Source organism: Bubalus kerabau, chromosome 13 (assembly GCF_029407905.1).
Source record: "Bubalus kerabau isolate K-KA32 ecotype Philippines breed swamp buffalo chromosome 13, PCC_UOA_SB_1v2, whole genome shotgun sequence".
NCBI lineage: Eukaryota > Metazoa > Chordata > Mammalia > Artiodactyla > Bovidae > Bubalus > Bubalus kerabau.
In genome coordinates, this window is record NC_073636.1 from 4,254,694 (window position 1) to 4,274,570 (window position 19,877).

The 19,877-nt window shown below is 43.4% G+C and overlaps 1 protein-coding gene across 1 annotated transcript in view; it reads left to right on the forward strand.

The window, feature by feature from the left end:
• SLX4IP (SLX4 interacting protein) overlaps nt 1-19,877 on the forward strand; it is a 225,532-nt gene that overhangs the window by 135,325 nt on the left and 70,330 nt on the right. Inside the window, exons 6-7 of the mRNA XM_055543391.1 lie at nt 11,113-11,202; nt 18,228-18,348. Coding sequence (XP_055399366.1) covers nt 11,113-11,202; nt 18,228-18,348 — 211 coding nt within the window. The remainder of the gene's footprint in view (nt 1-11,112; nt 11,203-18,227; nt 18,349-19,877) is intronic.

Sequence of the window (19,877 nt, forward strand, 5' to 3'; positions counted from 1 at the left end):
CCTCCAGCCCAGGAAAGGGAGCTGCGTGGTCCCATTCAGAGCCTTCGGGTACCCTGCCATGTGCGGCCTGGCTGGGTGTTATGGGTCAGCTCGGCACTCATCTGGAGAAAAAGGGGGCCAGTGTAATGGAGGAGGTTCCAGTCCAGGTGGCCCTAAAGGGGCCCCCACGAGGGGTCAAGAAGTGAGTCCCAAGGGGCCTTCACCAGCGGGGGATTCCTTCAAAGCAATGCATGTGGGTGGACTCCGGAATCCGGCACCTCTGGACCTGACTCCTGGGTCTGTCACTTCCCGCCTGTGTGATCTTAAGACTTCACCTTTGCCTTCCCTGACTCCACTTCCTTACCTCAACAAGTGTGAGCGACAGTCCTGTTCTTTCATTGCTCAGGGGCGAGCTTTACATCAAATACTGTGAATTAAAGGGAGAGTTTTAGACTGTGCCTTTTCTTGAGAAGTCATGGGACTTTTCAATTTTGTGCTCTATTGGTTCGTCTTGATATGAATGTATGTAATATTTTGTTGAAGTCTTTAGTAAAGTTGATGCTCTGGGAAGACAATTCCCATGTGCTTTTATGAAGACCTTTAGGAGAAACGTCTTTCTGGATTGCGTATCAGGATGGATTGGGTTATCCTCAGCCCTGATTTGTTCTATCTTACGGCTTCTAATGGGCCTCTTATTTCTCACGTTGGTAACTGGCACAAAGAGAGCAGAGTGCTACAGAGACTTAGGACGCGGTGGGGCTTTTGTTCAGACCTATCACACCTGTCGCTGGCTTCATTTTATGTCTTGACTCTTGTTTTCCTTATTTATTTTCCCATTTAAATCTTTGCCTTGTTAAGCCAAGCTGCCTTAAATCCTTCATTCCAGGTGGGTGTATGATGCCAGTGACATGTGACAGAGCTCATGTAGTTGCCCCCGGGGAATGGCTGGACCTGCCCATACGCCCACCCTTGCCCTTCCTCCCCGTACCCAGCTGCAGCTCCTGACTGTCTTCCGAATGTCCTCACGCCCACCCCACCTCTCCCAGAGCTGCCTTCTGCTGACGTTCATTAGGGGGTTTTATATATATATATAGTATGTGTGTGTGTGTGTGTGTGTGTGTGTGTATATATATATATATGTATGTGTGTGTGTGGACTGTTTGGGTTTATTTTTTTCCTTTTTTATGAATTTTTAACTAATTGGAGAATAATTGTGTTACAGTACTGTGTTAATCTCTGCCATATAGAAACATGAATCCACTATGGGTACACGCACATCCCCTGCCTCTCGAGCCTCCCCACCAGCTCCCACCTCCCACTCATTAGGGTTTTGTGGTGGCTTTGAACCTGGAAGCCTGGCCCTGGGCATTTCTGCCCCCAGCCTTGAGTCTCCTTGCCCCTCGGGGCACGTTTGCGGCTCCTCCCTGTGCTGAGCCCTCCTGCCCTGTGGCCTCAACTGCTGCCCTGTGTCCACATAATGAGACTCAAGTGTCCCCAGAGCACCCCAGGCTCTCTGGGCTCTTTCTCCACACTCGGCTGTGATGCCTCCCCTCCGCCCTGGCCTCCCTCGGGCAGAGTTGGGAACTCCCTCTGGTCCAGGGGTGTGCGCTGTGGTCACACCTCCTGCAGGGCTTACCCTGAACCCCCCCACCCCAGACGGGAATGAATAACTGAATGAATGAATGAGAGAATGTGGGGAACCTTCCACGCGTCTCAGAGTTCTGAACCTGTGTCTGAGATGCCAGCATGAATGAGAAGTGTTAACATCCTCACTTTACACTTCATTGTAAAATTAGAGGGCAAGATTTCTCTGATCCGGAGGAGGAAGCCTTGGTACTCATTAAGTTTTGGCTCTGGAATTTTTAGGCAAGAGATAGGAGAAATCACCAACATACTTGGTTGGCAGTGAGTTTGGGGTGAGGTAATCTGAGGATCCTTGAATTCCCTTTTTCTAAAAGATGGAAAATGAGCGGTGTCACTGGTGAGGACATAGTTGTCACCACTCCAGAATAAGGAGGGAGAAAGTGATTCCCTGACACATCAGTGTGTGGAGCTGTCTGAATGACCCTGGCCCTGGAGCGGGGAGTCCCCAGTTTGCAGATGAGGCTGTGCTTTGCCCTAAACTCAGAGCTCAGGTGCCCTTCTCCCTCCATCTCCCTCTCCCTCCCTCCCTCCCTCCCTCCCTTCTTCCCTTTCTTCTTCTCTGCCTCTGCATAGTAAGCATTCACTCTGAGCCAGCACTGTGCTGATCCCAGGGGTTGCAGAGGGACAGAGGTGTGGTCACTGTCTCCACCCAGGAGCTGCCAATCTGGCACGGGTGGCCCCTTCATGGAGCAGCCACTTCATGCAGAAGCAAGCACAGGAAACATCACTGATTTGGAGGAGGAAGGGGTGAACCCTTCAGAAAAGTTCCAAAGGGGTGGCCACACTCCTTCAGGGACGTGCAGGGGCCCACTGAGCACGGGAGCACTGATGCTTTGGAAGCAAAGAGCACGTGCCCAGGAGCCACGGGAGACGGTGAGGATGGGGCCTTAGCAGAGCTTGGGCCTCTGCATGGCGGGCGTGGCTCTGCTGGATGCTGAGGCTCTGAGAAGTGGTCCTAATGCTCCAAGTGGGAGATGACGTGAGCGAGGAGCCAGAGGGGAGGGGAAGGAGGAGGGAAGTATTTTAACTCTTGAAGAAGCAGAACTGGCCAGGCGTGGTGACCGATGGTGCAGGCTAAGGGGAAGGGAGGAGTGAGGGTGACTCCCAGGGTTTTGGCCGAAACCTCTGGGCGGAGGAGAGAGGAAGCTGGACCGGCCCTGGGCTGGCTGACTCCCAGCCCAAGCCGGGATGCAGCGCTTCCTCTCTCCGCAGCCACTGGGCTGAGAGAGAGCATGGCCTGTGTGGAGGACTCTGAGAGCCACTGGTGCTCCGTGCGGAAGAGCTGGCGAGAGGAGAAGCAGGCTCCAAGTGCGGAGGGGAGGGCTGGAGGCCTCGCTGCTGGCTGCCGTCAGAGCTGGCTTTCCTGCTTTTTTCCCCTTTTCACTGCTGTTTACTCAGGGGAGAAAAGAAGCAAAGCTTTGAGAGTAGGGACTTCAGAAAGGCAGAATACCTGTGATTAGTGGGGGAACTGCAGAGTTCTTGTTGAAGAACTCAGAAGGCTGGCTGCACCCCTCTGCGGGAGCAGGGATGTGGGGTCTGGCAGAAAGCTCAGGAAGGTTTGAGTACCAGACTGAGAGTCAGTGATTTTTTTTTTTTTAAAGACATTCTGGTCAGGCTGCTTATAAGCAAACAGACTAGCTTATTTTTTATTTTTGTTTTATATTGGAGTGTAGTTAGCACTCCAACATTAACAATGTTTTGTTAGTTTCAGATGTACAGCAAAGTGATCCAGTTATACAAATATGTATCTATTCATTTTCAAATTCTTTCCCCATTTAGGTTATTACAGGATATTGAGCGGAGTTCCCTGTGCTCTGCAGTAGGTCCTTTTTGGTTATCTGTTTTAAATACAGCAGTGTGTATGTCTGTATAGCAATGTATATGTATACATAGCTTATTTGTGATCAGAGCTACAAATGATGAAACGAAAAGTGAAAGTGAAAGTCACTCAGTCGTATCCAACTGTTTGCAGCCCCATGGACTGTATAATCCTTGGAATTCTCCAGGCCAGAATACTGAAGTGGGTAGCCTTTCCCTTCTCCAGGGGATCTTCCTAAGCCAGGGATCGAACTGGGATCTCCTGTGTTGCAGACAGATTCTTTACCAACTGAGCTATCAGGGAAGCCTGCACAAATGATGAAAAAAATACCAAATTGGACCTTAATATTCAGTTCTTTTTAGAAAGATACTACACAGTATCAGTTCAGGTTGTTGAAACATCACTATTTTTTTTTAATGTTTTATTTTGTATTGGAGTATGCTCAAAATTCTCCAAGCTAGGCTTCAGCAATACGTGAACCGTGACCTTCCAGATGTTCAAGCTGGTTTGAGAAAAGGCAGAGGAACCAGAGATCAAATTGCCAACATACACTGAGTCATCGAAAAAGCAAGAGAGTTCCAGAAAAACATATATTTCTGCTTTATTGACTATGCCAAAGCCTTTGACTGTGTGGATCACAATAAACTGGAAAATTCTGAAAGAGATGGGAATACCAGACCACCTGACCTGCCTCTTGAGAAACCTATATGCAGGCCAGGAAGCAACAGTTAGAACTGGACATGGAACAACAGACTGGTTCCAAATAGGAAAAGGAGTATGTCAAGGCTGTATATTGTCACCCTGCTTATTTAACTTCTATGCAGAGTACATCACGAGAAACACTGGGCTGGAAGAAGCACAACCTGGAATCAAGATTGCCGGGAGAAATATCAATAACCTCAGATATGCAGATGACACCACCCCTATGGCAGAAAGTGAAGAGGAACTAAAAAGCCTCTTGATGAAAGTGAAAGAGGAGTGTGAAAAAGTTGGCTTAAAGCTCAACATTCAGAAAACGAAAATCATGGCATCTGGTCCTATCACTTCGTGGCAAATAGATGGGGAAACAGTGGAAACAGTGTCAGACTTTGTATTTTGGGCCTCCAAAATCACTGCAGATGGTGATTGTACCCATGAAATTAAAAGATGCTTACTCTTTGGAAGAAAAGTTATGACCAACCTAGATAGCATATTCAAAAGCAGAGAAATTACTTTGCCAACAAAGGTCTGTCTAGTCAAGGCTATGGTTTTCCCAATGGTCATGTATGGATGTGAGAGTTGGACTGTGAAGAAGGATGAGCGCCAAAGAATTGATGCTTTTGAACTGTGGTGTTAGAGAAGACTCTTGAGAGTCCCTTGGACTGCAAGGAGATCCAACCAGTCCATTCTGAAGGAGATCAGCCCTGGGATTTCTTTGGAAGGAATGATGCTGAAGCTGAAACTCCAGTACTTTGGCCACCTCATGCGAAGAGTTGACTCATTGGAAAAGACTCTGATGCTGGGAGGGATTGGGAGCAGGAGGAGAAGGGGACGACAGAGGATGAGATGACTGGATGGTGTCACCAACTCGATGGACGTGAGTCTGAGTGAACTCTGGGAGTTGATGATGGACAGGGAGGCCTGGCGTGCTGTGATTCATGGGGTCGCAGAGAGTTGGACATGACTGAGCGACTGAACTGATACTCAATTAAGTGTGTTGTGATAGTTTCAGGTGAGCAGCAAAGAGACTCAACCAGACATACATATCTGCATTCTCCCCCAAAGTCCTCTCCATCCAGGCTGCCACGTAACATTAAGCAAAGTTCCGTGTGCTATGCAGTGGGTCCTTGTTGGTTAGCCATTCTAAATATCACAGTGTGCACATGTCCATCCCCAACTCCCTGACTATCCCTCACCCCCGTCCTCCCTGCCCCACCCTGGCAACCTTAAGTTCCTTCTTTAAGACTGTGTATCTCTGTTTTGTGAGCTCATTTGTTTCATTTCTTTTTAGATTCCACATATAAAGTATCTCATACTATATTTCTCCTCTGTCTGGCTTACTTCACTCAGTATGGCAATCTCTAGGTCCATCTATGTTGCTGCAAATGGCATTATTTCATTCTTTTTAATGGCTGTGTAATATTCCATTGTGTATAAAACCATCACTATTTTTTTTTTTTTAATTTGGAAAATCATCCTGGCTAATGACAAAGAGATAGCAGAGAACTTAGTTTGACTGAACAGTCGGGCGGAACACCCACAGGAGACCAGGTGGAATGTGTGTGAGGCATGTCTTCCCTCTTTGGAGGGGCTATTGTTCTGGGATCTCTGGAGCCCCGACAGCCCATGGGCACTGAGCTTCCATGGAAGAAAAGTTACATCCTTATTTTGACCGAGTTCTAATAAATTTTGTTTTTATTGTGAATGAAGTGTTCAGAAGACAATATTATTAGCGGTATTTGTTACCATTAGAAATCACAGCTCTTTCCATATTGTATTATAATTGTGGCAGATATCTGAAAACATCATGTGTTCATCATTGATTTGGATCACTAGGTTGTGTCCGACTCTTTGCGCCCCATGGACTGCAGCACGCCAGGCCTCCCTGTCCTTCACCAACTCCCAGAGCTTACTCAAACCCAAGTCTATTGAGTTGGTGATGCCATCCAACTGTCTCATCCTGTGTTGTCCCCTTTTTCCTCCTGCCCTCAATCTCTGCCAGCATCAGGGTGTTTTTCCAATGAGTCGGCTCTTTGTGTCAGGTGACCAAAGTATAGTAATAGCCAGTGCTTTATTGAGCAAGTACATCCATTGCTGTATCACAAATTTTAAAACATAAATAACTGTATTTCAGTGTAATTGGTTTTCTGTTCAGTTATATGCATTGTGTGCCCATGCATTTAAAACATTATTATGAGCAGGTTTCATCAGCTTCACCACTGACCCAAGAGGTCTGTGTCGCACGAAGCTTAATAAGCCCGGCTAAGACTCTGTAGTTGTGCGTGCTGCCTCCACCTGGTGGCAGCATATTCCTTAAAGGTTGAATTGGTAACAGAAGAAACTTTTAAAATAACATATTTGGATACGGTTTTCAAACCTTTTTGACCACAGCCCACAGTAAAAATTAGGCTTTATATCCTAACTCAGTATACTCATACTTAAGTTTCACAAAACAAGACTTAACTTTACCATGTGACACACTGATAGCGTTTATCCCATTTCTGTTTCCTTAAAATGCTGATTGCAACTCATTAAACTGTAATTCTGGGGCAACACTGTGCTGTTTGACATCATGGGAGACCATCTTTTATCATACTTCACGATTTATTACCCAGACCAAAGTTCACTTATTCCCACACATTTTCAGGGACATAATATTTACATTTAAAGTAACTGTCAACAAATATGAGTGTATCTTTACACAGTATTTTTAAAGATGTGTAATATTGATATGTGCAGTGGAATGAACTGATTTTACTTGTATCACAAGACAGAACAATCCCATCATCACCACATGTCAGTCTCTGCCTAGGCAGTCAGATCAGAGCAGATCAGTCGCTCAGTCGTGTCAGACTCTTTGCGACTCCATGAATCGCAGCATGCCAGGCCTCCCTGTCCATCACCAACTCCCAGAGTTCACTGAAACTCAGCATCCACCGAGTCGGTGATGCCATCTAGCCATCTCATCCTCTGTCATCCCCTTCTTCTCCTGCCCCCAATCCCTCCCAGCATCAGAGTCTTTTCCAATGAGTCAACTCTTCGCATGAGGTGGCCAAAGTACTGGAGTTTCAGCTTTAGCATCATTCCTTCCAAAGAAATCCCAGGGCTGATCTCCTTCAGAATGGACTGGTTGGATCTCCTTGCAGTCCAAGGGACTCTCAAGAGTCTTCTCCAACACCACAGTTCAAAAGCATCAATTCTTCGGTGCTCATCCTTCTTCACAGTCCAACTCTCACATCCATACATGACCACAGGAAAAACCATAGCCTTGACTAGACAGACCTTTGTTGGCAAAGTAATGTCTCTGCTTTTGAATATGCTATCTAGGTTGGTCATAACTTTCCTTCCAAGGAGTAAGCATCTTTTAATTTCATAACTGCAGTCACCATCTGCAGTGATTTTGGAGCCCAGAAAAATAAAATATGACACTGTTTCCACTGTTTCCCTATCTATTTCCCATGAAGTGATGGGACCGGATGCCATGATCTTCTTTTTCTGAATGTTGAGCTTTAAGCCAACTTTTTCACTCTCCACTTTCACTTTCATCAAGAGGCTTTTGAGTTCCTCTTCACTTTCTGCCATAAGGGTGGTGTCATCTGCATATCTGAGGTTATTGATATTTCTCCCGGCAACCTTGATTCCAGCTTGTGTTTCTTCCAGTCCAGCGTTTCTCATGATGTACTCTGCATATAAGTTAAATAAGCAGGGTGACAATATACAGCCTTGACATACTCCTTTTCCTATTTGGAACCAGTCTGCGTACAAATTTCTCAAGAGGCAGATCAGGTGGTCTGGTATTCCCATCTCTTTCAGAATTTTCCACAGTTTATTGTGATCCACACAGTCAAAGGCTTTGACATAGTCAATAAAGCAGAAATAGATGTTTTTCTGGAACTCTCTTGCTTTTTCCAAGATCCAGTGTATGTTGGCAATTTGATCTCTGGTTCCTCTGCCTTTTCTAAAACCAGCTGGAACATCAGGAAGTTCCCGGTTCACATATTGCTGAAGCCTGGCTTGGAGAATTTTGAGTATTACTTTACTAGCGTGTGAGATGAGGGCAATTGTGTGGTAGTTTGAGCATTCTTTGGCATTGCCTTTCTTTGGGATTGGAATTAAAACTGACCTTTTCCAGTCCTGTGGCCACTGCTGAGTTTTCCAAATTTACTGGCATATTGAGTGCAGCACTTTCACAGCATCATCTTTCAGGATTTGGAATAGCTCAACTGGAATTCCATCACCTCCACTAGCTTTGTTCGTAGTGATGCTTTCTAAGGCCCACTTGACTTCACATTCCAGGATGTCTGGCTCTAGGTCAGTGATCACACCATCATGATTATCTGGGTCATGAAGATCTTTTTTGTACAGTTCTTCTGTGTATTCTTGCCACCTCTTCTTAATATCTTCTGCTTCTGTTAGGTCCATACCATTTCTGTCCTTTATCGAGCTCATCTTTGCATGAAATATTCCTTTGGTATCTCTGATTTTCTTGAAGAGATCCCTAGTCTTTCCCATTCTGTTGTTTTTCCTCTATTTCTTTGCATTGATCACTGAAGAAGGCTTTCTTATTTCTCCTTGCTATTCTTTGGAACTCTGCATTCAGATGTTTATATCTTTCCTTTTCTCCTTTGCTTTTCACTTCTCTTCTTTTCACAGCTATTTGTACGGCCTCCCCAGACAGCCATTTTGCTTTTTTGCATTTCTTTTCCATGGGGATGGTCTTGAGCCCTGTCTCCTGTACAATGTCACGAACCTCATTCCATAGTTCATCAGGCACTCTATCTATCAGATCTGTGCCCTTAAATCTATTTCTCACTTCCACTGTATAATCATAAGGGATTTGATTTGGGTCATACCTGAATGGTCTAGTGGTTTTCCCTACTTTCTGCAATTTAAGTCTGAATTTGGCAATAAGGAGTTCATGGTTTGAGCCACAGTCAGCTCCTGGTCTTGTTTTTGCTGACTGTATAGAGCTTCTCCATCTTTGGCTGCAAAGAATATAGGCAGTTACTGTGCTGATTATTTTGACCATGGATTTAATCTTGTTTTTCTAGAACTTTATATAAATGGAGCCATACAGTTCTCATTTTAGCCTCACTTTGCTCAGTGCAGTGTTACTGAGATCATTCCATGTTGAACAGGTCAGTGGTTTGAAATATAGTACAGTTTGTATTAATATATTCTCCTGGTGAGAGACTTCTGGGTTGTCTTCCATTCGACTCTCAAAATTAAAACTTTCATGCACGTTTGTATGCATGCCTCTGTGTGCACATGTTTCATCTCTCGCAGGTAAATACCTGAGGTAAAATTGCTGGCTCAGATGATAAATAAATGTGTTTAACTATAGGGAGCAGACAAACATTTGCCAGGGTGGTTGACCCATTTCCGTTTCCACTAGCAGTGTGTGAGTGCGGGTCGCTCCCCATCCGTAACCTGCGTGTGACGTGCGTCAGTCTTTATCCCTGCTGGCACTGCCTTAGGTATGTAGTTGTGTCACTTAGTAGTGAGTGTTAATTTGCATTTACTTGATGAATGATAATGTTGAACACTTTTCCACGTGCTTATTCACCAGTTGTTTATCTTTGTCATGGAGTGTCTGTTCAAACTTGAGTTGTTTTTTTAACATCAATTTGTAAGAGTAGTTTTTACATATTTGGGGCACCAGCCCTTTATCTCATTCATATGCATTTATGAATATTTTCTCCTAGTCTGTGACATACATATCTATTTTATTAATGATGTCATTTGATGAGCCAAAGTTTTTTAATTTTGATCAAGTCTAAGGTAGTGATTTTTTCTTTTATATTTAATACTTTCTAGGTCTTGTCTAAGAAATCTTTTCCTACCCCAAGGTTGGGAAGATAGATGGTATTTTTTTTTTAATGTTTAGGTCTGTGATTCATCTCAAATCAGTTTCTATTTATGGTGTGAGGTAGGTGTCAAGTTGCGTTTTTTTTTCCCCATATTTTGTCTCGTATTCTCACTATTTGCTGAAAATATTTTTTTCACCATTGAATTATAGCACAGAATTAAAAAAACAAAAAAAACTGTTTTGCCAAAGGGCTACAAAATTGAATTTCCCTGCTGGCCATAAACCAACCAATAATACTTTTTTAAGTTAGTTTAGTTCATCCATTTATCTTGTGATTCTCAAGTTACTTTATTCATATAGTGTGAGGTTTTATGAAGCTACATCTTTTTATAGGGTCTGTAGCCATGCCACAGAGCTACTGGTTCTGTGGCTTTTTAAATTAGATTGAAATTAGGTAAAATTAAAAATTCAGCTTCTCAGTCAACAAAAGCCACATTTTAAATGCTCAGTAACACATGAGGCTATTTTCTTCCCTATTTACCAGTGCAGATAGAGATGTTTTCATTTCTTCCACAGTACTAGATAGCACTAGCCTATAGAAAAAGAAAGACTGGTTTTATATAGTTTTGAGGCATATTTTAATGAAACTTACTTAGTTTTGATACTGTCATTCAGCATCTTCCTTGCCTGTTTTCATCTGTCTGTACTTCTATTTCTATTCCAAGATGTATAGTCCCAGCCAGTGCTTTTGTTGGTCTGAAAATGCAGTTACTTCTGTCTGCTCTCTCCCGCCTGGAAGAAAGAATTTCCCTGTGTGTGTCTACCGGACTCCTTTTCTGGAGCCTACCTGGCACTGACCTTTTTAACTCTTCTCAGTGTTAACTGCTGAATTTCTGGGCTTACTCCGACAACTTATAGTGTAGAGATAGGTATTTTCTCTTTCCTGTCCTGATTAAAATTAAATTTCTCCCTGGCATTTCTATAATAAATATTGAAATTGCAAAAAGCAACAAGTTATGAGTTTTATCATACCCCATATTAACATTTCTGTCCAGCAGTGAACTTTGTTGCCATTTCATCATGAGCAACCATGTAGGAATTTGCAAGCTTTTCTCTCATTGTTCACTGGGTGTGAGCTAAGTCTTTCATTAATGTCTTTCAGTGTGGGAACTTTGCTGTCCTGGTGGATCTTCATGTATTGCCGCAAGGCTCAAGCAAAGACACTAGCTGGTTTTCTGAACAGAAGAAAGAGGTACCAGGAAACTTTTCACTATTTTTTTAAATTGAAATGTCGTTGATTTACCATGTTTCAGGTATACAACAAGTGATTCAGTTATACACACGCACACACACACGTATATTCTTTTCGGATTCTTTTCCATTATAGATTATTACTTGATATTGAATATAGTTAGTTCTCTGTGCTATACAGTAGTTGCTTAAAACTTTTCACTATTTTAAATGCACGGAGCTGCTCTTAAAAGGAACATTAGCTTTTTTTCCAGCTCTCATTTTCATTAATGGACAGTAAATCTTGAGTGCTTGAAGAAGAGTTGTCTTTGCCACAACAGACATACTCCTGCTTTTTCTGTTGTTGTTTCTTCAGAAACTGACACATCCATCTATTTCATATATTTCTTTTGCCACTCTAGTATTTAAACCAGAAATTCCCTACCTCTTTGTTTGAGGGAAAGGGTTCTTCGTATTAAAAAAAAAAAAAAAGATGACGAAGAATAAGAAGTTAAAGTGACTTTTCCAGGTAAGTAGGGATTGTAATCCTCACTGGTCATAACGGATGGACCGAGCCCCTGGAGCAGGTGTGGGGTTGACACAGGCTGGTTTTTGTCACCTGTCTGAAATCCTCTCCTGTACCACATGATCCTTTGGCAAAAGTATGGGGATGGGTGACAGCAGCCCTCCTCTTACAGTGGCCAGTTGCAAAGCAGGTGGCCAGTCAGTAAAACAATTGATTGTATGACAGGATTGTGGTGTTGGACCTCCTCGAACCTCAGCTGCCTCCTCTGTGGATGAAGGGTTCCCCCAGACCCTGGCTGAGTCCCTCCCAGCTCTCATTTCTGAGGTCCCACCAAGTGCTGCTGTGGCAAAGGCAGAAGGTGCCTCCAGCTCTCATCACGTGCTTGGCTTCCTTCTCGAGACCCCTCCTTATTAGCGAGCAGGATAGTGAGCCTGTGGCTTTCACGTAACTTTCCAAATGTAACAACCCTTGGTATCTTCCATGATATTCGTTGGTCACAGTAGCTTTTTAGAGCTAGAAATAAATCTTATTACAAGGTGGTATATGCAGAAAAAACTAGTGATGGTGGTACTTTTTGGTACCACTTTTTTACCCCTTTACTGTGATGACTGTTTTCAGTCAGCTTTTGGAGATAACTAGAAATCTCCTAAAAGAAAATTTATAAGTAATACATTTTCAGTCAAAGGATAATATTATTAGGACTTTGTTGATCTCTGTTAATTTCCAAGGCAAACCATTCAATATCACAGTAATCCAAGTCTATGGCCCAACCAGTAACACTGAAGAAGCTGAAGTTTAATGGTTCTATGAAGCCCTAGAAGACCTTCTAGAACTAACACCCAAAAAAGATGTCCTTTTCATTATAGGGGACTGGAATGCAAAAGTACAAAGTCCAGAAACACCTGGAGTAACAGGCAGATTTGGCCTTGCAATACAGAATGAAGCAGGGCAAAGGCTAATAGAGTTTTGCCAAGAGAACACACTGGTCATAGCAAACACCCTCTTCCAACAACACAAGAGAAGACTCTATACATGGACATCACCAGATGGTCAACACAGAAATCAGATTGATTATATTCTTTGCAGCCAAAGATGGGGAAGCTCTATACAGTCAGCAAAAACAAGACCGGGAGCGGACTGTAGCTCAGATCATGAACTCCTAATTGCCAAATTAAATTGAAGAAAGTAGGGAAAACCACTAGACCATTCAGGTATGACCTAAATCAAATCCCTTATGACTATACACTGGAAATGAAAAATAGATTTAAGGGACCAGATCTGATAGACAGAGTGCCTGATGAACTATGGACAGAGGTTCATGACATTGTACAGGAGATAGGGATCAAGATCATCCCCATGGAAAAGAAATGCAAAAAAGCAAAATGGCTCTCTAAGGAGACCTTACAAATAGCTGTGAAAAGGAGAGAAGCAAAAAGCAAAGGAGAAAAGGAAAGATATACCCATTTGAATGCAGAGTTCCAAAGAATAGCAAGGAGAAATAAGAAAGCCTTCCTCAGCAGTCAATGCAAAGAAATAGAGGAAAACAATAGAATGGGGAAGACTGGAGATCTCTTCAAGAAATTAGAGATACCAAGGGAACATTTCATGCAAACATGGGCTCAATAAAGGACAGAAATGGTATGGACTTAACAGAAGCGGAAGATATTCAGAAGAGGTGGCAAGAATACACAGAAGAACTGTACAAAAAAGATCTTCATGACCCAGATAATCACGAAGGTGTGATCACTCACACTCACCTAGAGCCATATGTCCTGGAATGTGAAGTCAGGTGGGCCTTAGGATGCATCACTACAAACAAAGTCAGTGGAAGTGATGGAATTCCAGTTGAGCTATTTCAAATCCTAAAAGATGATGCTTTGAAAGTGCTGTACTCTATGTCAGCAAATTTGGAAAACTCAGCAGTGGCCACAGGACTGGAAAAGGTCAGTTTTCATCCCAATCCCAAGAAAGGTAATGCCAAAGAATGCTCAAACTACCACACAACTGGACTCATCTCACACGCTCGTAAAGTAATAATCAAAATTCTCCAAGCCAGGCTTCAGCAATATGTGAACCGGGAACTTCCAGATATCAAGCTGGTTTTAGAAAAGGCAGAGGAACCAGAGATCAAATTGCCAACATCCACTGGATCATGGAAAAAGCAAGGGAGTTCCAGAAAAACATCTATTTCTGCTTTATTGACTGCCAAAGCCTTTGATTGTGTGGATCACAATAAACTGTGGAAAAGTCTGAAAGAGATGGGAATACCAGACCACCTGACTTGCCTCTTGAGAAATCTGTATGCAGGTCAGGAAGCAACAGTTAGAACTGGACACAGAACAACAGACTGGTTCAAAATAGGAAAAGGAGTACAGCAAGGCTGTATATTGTCACCCTGCTTATTTAACTTATATGCAGAGGACATCATGAGAAACACTGAGCTGGAGGAAGTACAAGCTGGAATCAAGATTGCCGGGAGAAATATCAATAACCTCAGATATGCAGATGATACCACCCTTATGGCAGAAAGTGAAGAAGAACTAAAGAGCCTCTTGATGAAGGTGAAAGAGGAGAATGAAAAAGTTGGCTTAAAGCTCAACATTCAGAAAACAAGATCATAGCATCCGGTCCCATCACTTCATGGGAAATAGATGGGGAAACAGTGGCTGACTTTATTTTTCTGGGCTCCATAATCACTGCAGGTGGTGATTGCAGCCATGAAATTAAAAGACGCTTACTCCTTGGAAGGAAAGTTATGAACATCCTAGATAGCATATTAAAGAGCAGAGACATTACTTTGCCCACAAAGATCCGACTAGTCAAGGCTATGGTTTTTCCAGTAGTCATCTATGAATGTGAGAGTTGGACTATATAGAAAGCTGAGCACCGAAGAATTGATGCTTTTAAACCGTGGTGTTGGAGAACACTCTTGAGAGTCCCTTGGACTGCAGGGAGATCCAACCAGTCCATCCTAAAGGAGATCAGTCCTGGGTGCTCATTGGAAGGACTGATGTTGAAGGTGAAACTCCAATACTTTGGGCACCCGATGTGAAGAGCTGACTCATTTGAAAAGACCATGATGCTGGGAAAGATTGAGGGCAGGAGGAGAAGGGGACGACAGAGGATGGGATGGTTGGACGGCATCACGAACTCAATGGACATGGGTTTGGGTGTACTCCGGGAGTTGGTGACGGACAGGGAGGCCTGGCGTGCCGCAGTTCATGGGGTCGCAAAGAGTTGGACATGACTGAGCGACTGAACTGTTGTCCTAACTTTGCTAAGGATACCCAGCGACCTCAAACTGGGAGCAGAAAGGCATAGGGTTCTGTGTAATGGCATTTATCATGCTAGTGGCATGAGATGTTGACATTATCATTCAGGTAAATAGCCCTGGACTGTGCTCTGCAAGACTTTGTGTTTGATAGGCCATTGCCTGCTCCTCCAGTCCACCTTCATGTCATTCCAACCTTTGGCTTCTCAACATATGTCTCCGTGATTCAAAACATTTAATTCATACCCCCAAAGTGACCAATATGCACCCAAGGGGACCTCACCCAAGAAGTTTGACTTACATTAGCAGCATCCTCGGAGAAGGCAATGGCACCCCACTCCAGTACTCTTGCCTGGAAAATCCCATGGACGGAGGAGCCTGGTAGGCTACAGTCCATGGGGTTGCTAAGACTCGAACACGACTAAGCGACTTCACTTTCACTTTTCACTTTCATGCAACGGAGAAGGAAATGGCAACCCACTCCAGTGTTCTTGCCTGGAGAATCCCAGGGACGGGGGAGCTGATGGGCTGCCGTCTATGGGGTCGCACAGAGTCAGACACGACTGAAGTGACTTAGCAGCAACAGCAGCAGCATCCTAGAATCCACCATTCCAGGCCCAGATTTTCCTCCATTCTCTCCCAACTCTGCTGCCTCGGCTTTAGACCTTTTGTGTTGATATGCTGTCATTTTTGCCAAGAGTCAGTTGATTTGGAAGGCTTTACAATAAATCTGTGAGTACGTGACTCACTTCCCAGCCAAAGCGTGAAGCCAGAATTTTCCAGGGTGCCACACGCAGCTGCACTGCCCTGCCTGTGCTGCTGTTGGGGCCACAGGGCGCGCCTTAGCGACGGGACTCAGGGCGCGATGGGGCCTGCAGGGCTCCGCTGTGGGCCGTAAGCGGGCTCTCCACTCAAAGCCAAGGATACGCTCTGTGGCTTCTACCTCACGCTGTTTCTTCAAAATATGTTCACTGACATTAAAATGGATCTGGGATAATGTGTGTGTGTTTAAGAGAGAAGAGAAGAGCTAGTCGAGGATATGACTTTAGCCTATGTTTAGTGTGCCAGGACTTTTATGTTTTTTATATCATTAGATCATCTCAAGATTGAGATATCATGAGCAATCAGTTTGATTGCATTTTAACAGCCACTTTGAGTAATGAAAGTCTTAAGAATATCCTGTTCCTTTTCAGAAAAGGAACTCATCACATGTATTAAACACGTGTTTATTTTGAGTCCAGCCTGAGTAGTCTTTGTACCCAAGCAGTTGAACTTAGGCTGTTCCCCTTGTAAACCTAGGAAGCATAAATGAACCCCTGGTAGCCTGTACATGTTGGGTACAACTCTTTCTTGCTCATTGATTGGTCTTCCTGCTGCCCCTCGAGTTTAGATGGGACTTTGTCTTTCCTTGTCTTGCCCTGGTTCTGAAGAGAACAGTGCTTCGCCAAGTGTGCTGTGGTCAGTTACTAGGGGACCTCGACATAGCACGCAGGATCCACCTTCCATTTGTCAAACCTGCTCATGGAAGGAAAGCCCCATAACTACAGGGAGAGAGTTTGTGTATATGGGCCTTGGCTTTATTTTTGTCCTCCTATTTTTAGTTCTGGCCTTATAGGGCATTTATGGCCAAATTTTAACAATCCTTGTTTCCATGTATGTCTTTCACATATTTTCTAGCTCAGTCATCGTTGAACCCTGCATGTGAAGCAAAATTCTTTAATTGTTAAAACAACAGTATGAGCAAGGCTGCCTTTCTGTTGCACGAACAATGCCAAAACCTTCAACTGTAAATGAATACCTCTGTATTCCACAAGGCACCGCATCTTTGGGCTGCAAAATGAGATCAGGAAGGAGGAGACCAGAGTTTGTATTTTATCGAGAAACTCATGTTTGTAAATTAAGTCAGGTGTTTTCTATACTCTTTGAGGAGTATGTGTATTTGCAACAAAAGAAAAGCTTGGCTCTCGTTGCCCTTCAAAGCAGCTTACAGCTCTGTCCTTGTTTTAATTTATGAAGATTCTAAGAGATCAACCTGAGATGGCATCGCGAGAAACCAGTGAAACAGGTTTGAGGTGACCTGGAAACTCTGAACCTTCTGCAGAGTCCTTGGGAACTGAACCAGAATTATCCGTCCTTACACACCAGTTTTTAATCTGGGTTAAGAAATTTAGATTTGGGAGCAATTTTATTTTCCCTTTCCCTACATCAGATTACATTTTTCTGATAGTATAGCTAACGTGAGCAGTGTCATCCCATTGTACAGTTAGGCTTTAAGTTTTATTTTTCTTTTTTATAAATAACACTGATATGTTAAAAACAGTAGCTCCAGAAATTTGGGATGTTGACATTCAATTAAAACCATGTTTTTCTGTTGCCTAATGAATATTAATTTACTTTTGAGCAATATAAGAAGTTAAATTATTTTTTACTGTGAATAGGTGAATAGAGAGCAGTTTTCACAGAAGCTTATACGATGTCATCAACAAGCCTATGGAAGAAAATCAGACTCTTGATTTCCAGTTCTCTGTTCAACTTACCATGAGTGCTGTCGCTTTTCAGTAGATTTGTAAACCCCAGAAACTAATGAATTATAGTGGTTAGATATTAAAGTTTTTTGAACCAAGTTTTAAAAGTAGGAAATTTCTGTGTAAAAATCACTGTCTCTAGTTCCTCTTAAATCAGAAAATCTGGTGGCACTGTGCAGTGGGTCCCAGCGTGAAGTCTCAGGGCACTGCCCCTCCTGAGTGGCTGGGGCTCCCTCTGACTTGCCCTGACTCTTTGGCTCCTCCCAGTCTGCAGTCCCTGCCCAGAAGGCCCATCTCTGGGGCTCCCGCTTGTAGCCAGAGTTGGCTCTGTTCTGTCTTCTACTTGTCATAGTCCCATTGGTTGATATTTACATGAAAACAGCCTTTCCCTCTGATTTTCTCACCTCCTTGCCCTGATTTTTACATTGGTGTTTTTAATCTTCCTTTTAGAAATATGAAACTGAGGCAGAGAGAAATGAAGAGAGGCAAAATATATTTCTTAGATCACAGAGTAAGGCAGCATCATGGTTTCAAGCAAAGCTTAGTGGCAGATTTAAATCTGCAGCATTACCCATGAACACATGTAAATGCCTTTATTCATAGCTAAACTAAAAAGCAAACAAAATGAAATGTTCAATTTTGGCTTTTTCATATGCATGATACTGACTTTTTTTGCACTGTGTTAAATTAGAAAGTTATGTGTAATTTTTTTTTATTTACTTTAGGAAGTCTGTTTACTGTTAAAAGAAACCATTGATTCAAGAGTGAAGGAGTACTTACAAGTTCGTAAACAGCACAGGCCATCAGATACAGAATTCACAAGATCCAATCCCTTGTCCTTAAAAGGTAGGCATGAACTACTTTGATTTCGGATAAAATTTCTGCTTTGTAGAGATGGCAATTATGTTTGACTCTGACTGTCAGAGTCAGAGTTGTGTTGTTGTGTAGTGATACATTTAAAAAATATAGCCTAATGAATATGCTTTGTTTGGGTAAAGAAAATTAATCAAAAAGCCCTAAAGGGCTTTTAATGGTAGGCAAAATATATAAAAATAGAAAATACAACATTCCTAAGGAAACTATAAATTCTTTAAAGGATTTTTTTTTGAGAAGTAGTCTTGCAAATAGATTTGCAATAATACTTGATTTGGGGCTCTATGCTTTTCTAAATGCTTTCATATATGTCACTATCTCAGAGGTTCTCAGCTGGGGGTGGTTCTGCCCCAGGGGACATTTGGTAGTGCCTTTGACAGTCTGGGTTGTCATAACTGGGGTGGGAGCCATGGTAGAGAGCTGTTGGCCCCTGGTGAGTAGGGGCCAGGAATGCCACTAAACATCCTACAGTGCACAGGGCAGCCCCCCTCCTGCCAACCAGGCAGTGTCCCCCAGATGTCCAGGGCACTGAAGTTGGAACATCCCAACCTCTTACCCTCACACCCTGTTACCCTGAGAATGGTAATATCTTTGAGTTATGGGTGAAGAAGCAGAGGATTGTGAGATTAAGGGGGTTGCTTGAATAAAATGTCATCTTCTTGAGGACCAAGATCATCTCCTGTATCTGGCATCTTCCCCTCCCTTCTCCCCACTCCTGACACTTAGGCTATGCCTGATGCAGAGATTTGGGGATATGAATGAAGGACTTCCCTGGTGGCTCAGACGGTGAAGCGTCTGCCTACAGTGCGGGAGACCCAGGTTCAGTCCCTGGGTTGGGAAGATCTCCTGGAGAAGGAAATGGCAACCCACTCCAGTATTCTTGCCTGGGAAATCCCATGGACGGAGGAGCCTGGCAGGCTACAGTCCATGGGGTCGCAAAAAGTTGGACAGACTGAGCGACTTCACTTTCTTTCACCTTTTCACTTTCAATGGAGGAGGGCTTGGGTGACAAGTGGCAGAGCCTGACCCCTCAGCCCAGTGTTCTCTTCACTCTGTCATCGCTGTGTTTTCTAAACTTTTTAAGTTAGCGTTTCATGGCACTCTGTTGCACAAATACAGTCAACCCCTGTTAATCCTCAGAGGTCAGTACTGCATTGCTGTGAACAAGATTATGCTAATACAATAGTTCTTTAGGGAAACAACGGTTAACGTCCTCCCCTTTAAAGGCAGACTCAGTCTGCACCATGTACTTGGGCACAACTGGTAAGGAGGCAGAAGGTTTTCTTAACAGAAAGCCTCAAACAAACAGAATTTTCAATCCAAACAATACTGTATTAGATGACACTTTGTGGCATTTTGCTTAGGAATAGTTGAAGTCTTGAGAAAAGCTGTAGCAGACGTGGTGAGTGGCCCTTTGTAACTGAGACAGAAGGAAAAGGAGCAGAGAGAGTTCTGAGACCCCAGCTCCACTGTGGTCATGGCTTGCTCAGCACTGATTCTCA